This window comes from Ranitomeya variabilis, chromosome 5 (assembly GCF_051348905.1).
Source record: "Ranitomeya variabilis isolate aRanVar5 chromosome 5, aRanVar5.hap1, whole genome shotgun sequence".
In the NCBI taxonomy this organism is placed as follows: Eukaryota; Metazoa; Chordata; class Amphibia; order Anura; family Dendrobatidae; genus Ranitomeya; species Ranitomeya variabilis.
The window spans coordinates 269,044,082-269,053,750 of record NC_135236.1 but is presented as its reverse complement, the minus strand read 5'-3'; the positions used below and the strand labels follow the sequence as shown (position 1 = coordinate 269,053,750).

At 41.7% G+C, this 9,669-nt stretch overlaps 1 protein-coding gene across 3 annotated transcripts in view; it reads right to left on the bottom strand.

Moving 5' to 3' along the window:
• Nucleotides 1-396: 396 nt before the first annotated feature.
• LOC143775755 (uncharacterized) overlaps nucleotides 397-9,669 on the bottom strand; it is a 26,429-nt gene continuing 17,156 nt past the window's right edge. For 2 of the 3 annotated variants that reach the window (XM_077264275.1, XM_077264274.1), the window contains exon 6: nucleotides 592-2,205. In XM_077264275.1, coding sequence (XP_077120390.1) covers nucleotides 1,724-2,205 — 482 coding nt within the window. In that variant the 3' untranslated portion in view covers nucleotides 592-1,723. Of the gene's footprint in view, nucleotides 2,206-9,669 lie in introns of all 3 variants that reach the window. The other variant, XM_077264273.1, reaches the window with a different exon arrangement.

Below are 9,669 nucleotides of genomic sequence, written 5' to 3'. Positions count from 1 at the left end.
GGGTGAAGGGGTTTAGAAACATGGATATGGACATATCTATGGAAATAGACACAGATAGATATATATCTGTATCTATCTATCTATCTATCTATCTATGTGTAATGGAGTGTGGGTTGGACAAATGTAAAAGAGGAGGTTGGACAGAAATGACATCACAAATCTTTTTGAAGCTAGAGGAGGGAGAGGAGGGAGGGGTTGGGTGTGTTTTGGAGTGGGTGTGCTAGGTTCAGGCTTAGTAGCAGTGCAATGCATCATGGAACTTGTAGTATTAGAGCACAATGACTCAGGAGAAAGGAAGTTGTCGTTAACCCCATGAGAGCTGAATCCAGCACTAAAATGTGCTGCTACAGCATGATAAAAGGTAATACTGCTAAAATAAACACAGTAGATGTTTTCAGTGGCCCATAATAGCAAGATTTATGAAAAAAAAAAAAAAAGGTTATAGTAGTGGACAACTTCTTTAAGTTTTCAAAGCTCTGTTACTGTAACCAGAGGTATTTTACCATCATCCACTACTTCATTAAAATTGCCAAAAGGCCAGATATTACCTTTTATAAAGTACAAAAAAGGAAATATCGGCATCACACAGCTTTTTCACATAAAACTTTAATATACTGACAACTGTAACTACATCAGGTAAATTCCCACTTTGATATTGTAAATTATCAAACAGGCATAGGTCGCTTTTAGATGAGTCTAATACAGACAATTATTTTGCACGCATACTATAGACAACACCTGGACCTCACACAGTTTATTGGAACTGGAGTTTACTCACAGAAGCCTATAATGTTCTATTGTCCATTATACAACTGTCCGTATTCTGCTCATCTGAAAGTGACGTAAAACACATTATAGCGACAGTATAGCTATGGTCAACCAGTGATGCTAGTATTGCAACATAAGTGTAGCCCACAATCTTTTACTTAACATATAATACATTTTTAAACTTGAACTGGATCAGTCAGGGGAAACAAAGAGGTAGATAATGAGCTGTATATGTAAAGTTGTTTGTTTGGAGAGCCTGCAGGTCTAACTTTCACTCAATCCCAAAGAATAAATGAATACTTTTCCTATACGAGTTATAGAAAGCAGTCAATCAGTAGTTGTATGGGGAAAGATTGTCAGGTCTCACAAGCTTTACATGGATCTCAGAAAAATATAACCAACTTTTTGACATTAAAACATTGAATCAAATTATAGAAAACTGTACATTCCTAATAGAGCTGAGAACATTTTTTGCAGGATCATGGACCAGTAGCCATGTTGGTACTCCATGGCATCCAACCAGAGCAATGTACTTTGCCTACGACAATCTGAATCCTTGGCGCCTCTTCTGAATAGTAGGCCTCCAATCTGAGAGTCAGAGGATGCCGACAGGCAGTAGGCAGTGATCGTATCCAGCTGCCGTAGAGTACTGATGTAGCCGCTGAACCAGGTTCCTGCAAATTGTTTTACTCTAGTCTAATTCCCAACTATAGCACAGGAGACATGACCAAGTACCTAAATAATTATTCAGGCATGGTAGTTTTTAATGTTGACACAAACTCAGAGTGGGATCAAGCAATTATTTCACATCTGATATAAATAATAATTTTTGTCCTTACAAATCAACAATATGCTGAATAACGATTAACTTCTTTTGCACATTTTCTTAATGAAAGCTTTGGACATGTGAAATCTAACGCATTGGTAGCTAGGATTCTGAAATGATCAATTCCCCTTAGTGATGATGAGCCCGATGTTCTAAAAACTTAGAATAGTCTCTGAAGCGTCTCCCACATGTCACACACGGAAAATGTTCTTTGTTATGAATCCTCACGTGCCTGGCCAATGAAGATTTCAGTCCAAATCTCTTCCCACAATCTGTACACATGAAAAGCTTCTCCCCTGTGTGTATTCTCTGGTGGACAATAAGAGATGAATTCCGAGTAAAGTTTCTTCCACACTCTAAACAATAGTAGCACTTTTTTCTGGATTGAGTTCTACTTTCAATTTCATCAGATCCATCCCAAATGCCTCCTTCTAAATCGTGAATACCCAGCACATTTAATATTGGATGTCCTGAATGGTTGTTGGTTTCATCTCTTTTCCTTGTACATTCTTCAGTGACAGATTCTGAAATGTTAGGATAATTTTCCAAATAAAGAGTATCTGGATATGTGCACTCATCCTCATTCTTCTGGCTCTTAGTGGGCCCATCATCTACAAAACCAAAATCCAACAATAGTTTACTATTTAGTTTATACATGCCAATATATGACACACACAGATATTTCTCTCTCACTGATATATACAGTCCCAAGTGCCGGCGGGAGTGCCAGGTATTAAAGGGCGAAACTCGTGCGAGTTTCTCGCAAGTGTGACCCCGGCCTTAAACACAATATCTGTTTAATTTTAAAAAAAAAGGCGTGAGCTCTTGCGCAATTTTCCAAACCAGAGAGGGAAAACCAGCGACTGGGGGCCGATGTTTATAGCCTGGGAAGGGAGTAATACCCATGGAGCATCCCAGGCTATTAATATAAGCTCACAGCTGTATACTTAGCCTTTACTGGCTATTAAAATAGGGGAAACCCCCAAAAAATGATGTGGGGTCCCCCTATAATTAGTAACCAGCAAATGCTATGCAGACAGCTGCCGGCTGATATTAATAGCCTAGGAAGGGGCCATGGCTATTGCCCCTCACCCCCTGGCTACAAACACCAGCTCTCAGCCGCCCCATCTCTAAGATACGCCAATTCCAGCTCTTAGCCTCGCTCTACCCACTTGCCCTGTAGCGGTGGCAAGTGGGGTAATAGTTGTGGGTTCATGTCCCCTTTGAATTGTAAGGGGACATCAAGCCCACGGCTTAATAATGGAGAGGTGTCAGTAAGACACCTCTCTATTACTAATCCTATAGCTGTTACATGTTAAATAAAGACACAGCCAGAATAAAGTCTTTTAATTAATTAAAACACCACAGTTTCCCATATTTATTACACGCCTACATCCTGCGACGTCCTCGTTCTCCAGCAAAAAAAATTAAATAAAAAACCAACACAAATACTTCCCGTTCAGATGTAGTCCATTTAACAACAAGTGTCCCATGACGATCTCCCGTCTAGAGCTGTCACATCAGGAGATGTATCCAGAAGAAAATATAATGGGCACACTGTAGAGTTCAATGAAGAAGGTGCTGGCTAGACATCCAACGTCAAATACACAGAAAATAGCCGCACTCAAGTCTTGGAAATGTGAAGATTTTTCTTTTGTTTTTATTCAAGTGTACAGGCACCATCAAGTGATTTTTACATAGATAACAAGTGGTTGCGGACCATAAGGTAGGGTGACGTTTCGACCTGGCACAGTCTTTTTCAAACCCCACTGCAATAATAAATACAACGTATAAGTGTGCTGTACATATATATATATATATATATGTGCATAAAAAAACATGCAATTCATAAAGGCAAAACAAAACACAAATTTCCTAAATCAAGTTACAAAATGTATATAAAGAAACTACAAGAAAATTATATACAGGAAATATACATATGTATGCATGCCCACAGTTTGTAACTACGGACACATCTATGTCTTAGGGCAATGAATCATGGCATAAATAGAAGAGAAGGTAGAGATAACCTGAAACCAGGTTCTGTATGAGGACTATTCAAAAAGGACATTCCTAAACTGAAAGCTAGTATTGGGCTGGAAATAAGCATATAAAAAAAACAATTAAATGCAGGGAACACCAAAAAAACAACAAAAAGGACAAAAGAAACAAAAAAAACGCCAATGTTCAAGACGCCAAAGTGATATACTGACCTTGAGTAAGAGAAATGGTATAAAAGGAGAGGAAAATAGGAGGAGAGTCCCCAAGGACTAGGGAAAAACAGAGAGGATACGGTTAAAAATATGATACACTGAATAAAAAGGAAGCAAAGGGTATTCAAGCACAAAGGTGCAGTTTTTACCAGCTCACGGTAGACTCCAGGAGTAAGGTGTCCATCTTATTGGTGGTGCAGTGGCTGTAATGAACGCTGTCAGCGTTTTAAACACACCGCTGATGCGGTCATTTCCGGTGTGCTGGCGTGCACCTGTGTGGTGAAAGCGAGGTCTGCCCCGCAGAGCGGCGTGCGTGTCAGTCTGGCGCATGCGCAGTAATCGCTAAATTAGGGGAGAGATATTGTGGCAGCGCATATAGTGTAAGAGGGCCTGGAGCATGCGCAGTGTGCTTTGAGGAGACTGAACCAAGTAGCGCTCGTGCAGGGGGAGCAAATGGTGGCGGCGGTCAGGGGGCTGAGAAACTTTTTATGCATGGGGGGCCTCTCCTGTCCTATAGATATATTAGATATATATTAGATATATACTGTGGCCGCGCATATAGTGTACGAAAGCCTGGAACAAGCGCAGTGTGTTTTGAGGAGACTAGACCAAGTAGCGCTCGTGTAGGGGGAGCAAATGGTAGCGGCGATCAGGGGGCTGGGAAACCTTGCGCTAGATGCAGGGTAAACTTTTATGCATGAAGGGCCTCTCCTGTCATATAGGGGCTAAAGGTAGCGCCAATAAGGGAGTGTCCTCCTATGAGACAGAATACTAGGTAAACGGGAAAGAGAAGGGGGATATAAGTGTAACCTATGGTAGGGAGACGGTAAAATTCCACACCTGGGGGTCATAATCATGGTGTTGTGAAAAGAATGAGATTAGGGATGCATACTCTGTTGGAGTACAAAACTCCTTAAATAAATAAAATAAAATAAAATAAAATTCGAGAACCAACATTTACATGGACACCTTCGAGAACGAATATATATACAACAACGCCCTCTTTAAGTTACACTCGAAATGCTGGCTCAGTTACATAGATGACGTTTTTTGTCTATGGGACGGACCAGCAGACACCTTTTCTCTTTTCGTATCGCAGGTCAACGGGATCAGACCCGAGTTACAGTTTACACCCAACTGGGACACCAACAAGATCCCATTCCTGGACACCCTGGTCATAAAAAATTAACAAGGTGGTCTGGATACTGATATTTATACAAAGCCTACCGACTCCAATAATCTGCTCTTATTTTCAAGCTGCCATCCTAAATCTACACGTGAGAGCCTCCCATACTCCCAATTTCGCAGGGTGACCAACATTGTGTCAGACACCATGTTAACGGAGTCCCAATTGGACGACATGGTACAAAAATTTAGAGACAGAAATTATCCCGATAAGATCCTTCAAAAAGGAAAAACAAGGGCCCTTGAGTACCTTCCCTCTAGACCACGATCCCCTAAACAGGAACGAATTCCGTTCATACACACGCACCATCCCACTATGCCCCTGATCTATAAGACCATTAATAAACACTGGCCCCTACTAAAGGAGGCCTATCCACAGGTAGCTGCGTTTCAAGCTCCAGCACTGATGTGCAAGCGCAGACCAAGGAACTTTAGGGACAACCTGGTAAAGGCCGACATCGGAAGCTTCGTTAAACAATCAAAACAACAATTCCTTGGAACCCAAAGGACGGGCACATTCCCCTGTTTAGGGTGTGCCTGTTGCGCCAACGTAATTAAATCAAGCGATGTCAAGGGATTTTACACCTGTGAAACTAACTTTGTTGTGTACTTGATCAAGTGTCCCTGTGGTCTCATGTACGTGGGAGAGACCATACAACATGTGCATGACAGAATCTCCAGCCATAAATCTACTATTAGACTCAAGAAAACCTGGCTGCCACTCCCCCATCATTTTGTCTCAGCCAACCATTCCGTATCCCAACTTCGTTACCAGGTAATAGAAAGAGTGGAACGTCCAAGACGGGGCGGTGACCATATAAAACTTCTCAAGGAACGAGAATCATTCTGGATCTATACATTGCAGACTTTGGCCCCCAAGGGCCTAAATAGGGAACTGGACTTCACCTTTTAGAATAATACTGGCCTAATGTATACTAATTATCTTGTGTCTCATTCGGTATATGTCACTGTATCAAGACTGCCTCTCTAATCATTTTCTTGCTTCTTCCCCCCCCCCCCCCCCTTTTTTTTCTAGACCTTGTAGGGAAGAAAATACAGGGAAATCCAATGTTTTTTCACCATAATCTACCACTCTTGGTAAGTTTACCAGGTTCATGGTTTACTTTTATTTTTTATTTTTATTATTTATTATTTTTAACTTTTAATTTTTATTTTTTATTTTTATTTTAATTTTATTATTTAATTTCTATTTTACATATATTTTCAAATTTTTTTGTTATTTTCTTTATTTTTTTCTTATTTTTTTTATTTTTTTCTTATTTTATTATTTCCTATTCATTTTCTCATCATTTTTTCATTTTCTCTTCTCATTTTCTTCATTTTCCCCCTTTTTTTCATTCATTTTTTATTCATGTTCATTATTTTTATTTTATTTATTTAAGGAGTTTTGTACTCCAACAGAGTATGCATCCCTAATCTCATTCTTTTCACAACACCATGATTATGACCCCCAGGTGTGGAATTTTACCGTCTCCCTACCATAGGTTACACTTATATCCCCCTTCTCTTTCCCGTTTACCTAGTATTCTGTCTCATAGGAGGACACTCCCTTATTGGCGCTACCTTTAGCTCCTATATGACAGGAGAGGCCCTTTATGCATAAAAGTTTACCCTGCATCTAGCGCAAGGTTTCCCAGCCCCCTGATCGCCGCTACCATTTGCTCCCCCTACACGAGCGCTACTTGGTCTAGTCTCCTCAAAACGCACTGCACTAGTTCCAGGCTTTCGTACACTATATGCGCGGCCACAGTATATATCTAATATATATCTAATATATCTATAGGACAGGAGAGACCCCCCATGCATAAAAAGTTTCTCAGCCCCCTGACCGCCGCCACCATTTGCTCCCCCTGCACGAGCGCTACTTGGTTCAGTCTCCTCAAAGCACACTGCGCATGCTCCAGGCCCTCTTACACTATATGCGCTGCCACAATATCTCTCCCCTAATTTAGCGATTACTGCGCATGCGCCAGACTGACACACACGCCGCTCTGCGGGGCAGACCTCGCTTTCACCACACAGGTGCACGCCAGCACACCGGAAATGACCGCATCAGCGGTGTGTTTAAAACGCTGACAGTGTTCATTACAGCCACTGCACCACCAATAAGATGGACACCTTACTCCTGGAGTCTACCGTGAGCTGGTAAAAACTGCACCTTTGTGCTTGAATACCCTTTGCTTCCTTTTTATTCAGTGTATCATATTTTTAACCGTATCCTCTCTGTTTTTCCCTAGTCCTTGGGGACTCTCCTCCTATTTTCCTCTCCTTTTATACCATTTCTCTTACTCAAGGTCAGTATATCACTTTGGCGTCTTGAACAGTGGCGTTTTTTTGGTTTCTTTTGTCCTTTTTGTTGTTTTTTTGGTGTTCCCTGCATTTAATTGTTTTTTTTATATGCTTATTTCCAGCCCAATACTAGCTTTCAGTTTAGGAATGTCCTTTTTGAATAGTCCTCATACAGAACCTGGTTTCAGGTTATCTCTACCTTCTCTTCTATTTATGCCATGATTCATTGCCCTAAGACATAGATGTGTCCGTAGTTACAAACTGTGGGCATGCATACATATGTATATTTCCTGTATATAATTTTCTTGTAGTTTCTTTATATACATTTTGTAACTTGATTTAGGAAATTTGTGTTTTGTTTTGCCTTTATGAATTGCATGTTTTTTTATGCACATATATATATGTACAGCACACTTATACGTTGTATTTATTATTGCAGTGGGGTTTGAAAAAGACTGTGCCAGGTCGAAACGTCACCCTACCTTATGGTCCGCAACCACTTGTTATCTATGTAAAAATCACTTGATGGTGCCTGTACACTTGAATAAAAACAAAAGAAAAATCTTCACATTTCCAAGACTTGAGTGCGGCTATTTTCTGTGTATTTGACATCAGGAGATGTGACTGCTCTACGGGGACCTCCAATGATACACTGACCGGAGAGAATACTCCTGCACTGTAGTTCATGGGAGATCATGCTCTCACTTTACGGCACTAATTTTCTCATGCAGCAGTGCCGCAAGTGACAGGATGAACAACGGTGACCTCTAGGTGGCGGAGTTATACAGTGCAGGTGGATACCTCCTGCCACTGTGTCACCGGAGTCCCTGTAAAGTGTTCACATCGCCTGATGTGACAGCTCTACACAGGAGATCATCGTGGGACACTCAGTAAATGGATTACATCGGAACAGGGAGTATTGGGTGGTTTATTTTTTTGCAGGCAATCGAGGGCGTCGGGGAATAGCTGTTTGGTAAGTATGTACTCTATGTGTATATGTATGTACTGCATGTGTATATGTAAATATGTTTTTTTCTTCTAATATTCAACACAGTGAAAGCAAAGCAGACCAAAGTACTGCAGTGCACAGGCCCGGGCCTCTCTGACCTGTCCCGGCGCCTGCGCACTGCAGTACTTTGCTCTGCCCTCAACAGGGAACACAAAGTACGCCCCTGCGCCGCAGCCGTGGCGTTGAGACCAGAAGAGGACGTCATGGAATGAAGACGGGAGGCCCCGGACCGGACCTGAGACACCCATCGGACCCGGACCGCAGCGGGACCGCCCCTGGGTGAGTATAATCTAATGTCTTTTTCTCCTCTTTCAGGCACATAGCCCAACAGTCTCTCCTTCAGGCACAATGAAACAAGATAACTATAGCAGCCTCACCGATCTCAGCATTTCAGGATGTATTAGTTCCAGAGTTTAAACGTGTTCACCAAACACCGCTGTTCAGCTCCAGAACAAAAAACACACATCTGAGCTAACCCAGCGGCTGTAATTAGGCCCAGCTGGATTATGGGAACAACCTTTTCCACCCAGAATCTCATGGCTGCTCCTAAATCCCAGACCCAAAATTCAGTCAAATTGAAACTCTCTCAGTAACCTAGTGTTACTGATCAAGACTTTACATTACTAAGGTCAACCACGTTGGTGACACATATCTGCCTGGATACTTTACCCAGGGCTATGGAGTCGGTAAGCCAAACCTCCAACTCCTCAATTTCCATGACACGGACTCTGACTCCATAATTCCGACTCCACAGCCCTGACTTTACCTTCTGCTTTTTTACAATGGGTATTCAGGTAAATTTTGCTGTCAGATCTATTGCAGAGCTGTGCTGATTGCCAGTTTTCTGGGAATCAGTATGTGTGCTCGTGCGCGTGAGTGAGTCAGAACAGCTGAGTTGAGAGCACTACAAGAGGATTGTTGCAGATGTGTTTGTAATAAGACAAAGACCAGATCTGCTCTACCGTCCTTCCACTCACACAAGCTGCCTACGAGATGGAAACTAAAGAAGTGTTAGTTGTAATCATACACAACTTTGCAGTGTGATTAGGGTGACAGACTGTCAGTCATTATATGTCTCACACTGGTAGCGTCTCGTTTCTAAAATCATCTCTGGAGGCACTCACCAGGAGATCTATGTCCTGCGCATAGATATTAACAGTTCATTTACATATGAGAAAAAAAGTGGATTTCTCTGGAATAAGACATCAGATTGCATATATCAAAGTATTCTTTTTCTCAGCTTTCTATGAACGTTGCCTGTGTAGACATCTTAGGCCCCTTTCACACATCAGTTTTTTGCAGTCAGTCACAATCCGTTGGCTCGACGGATCCGTCGCAGATTGTGAAAAACTGTTGCG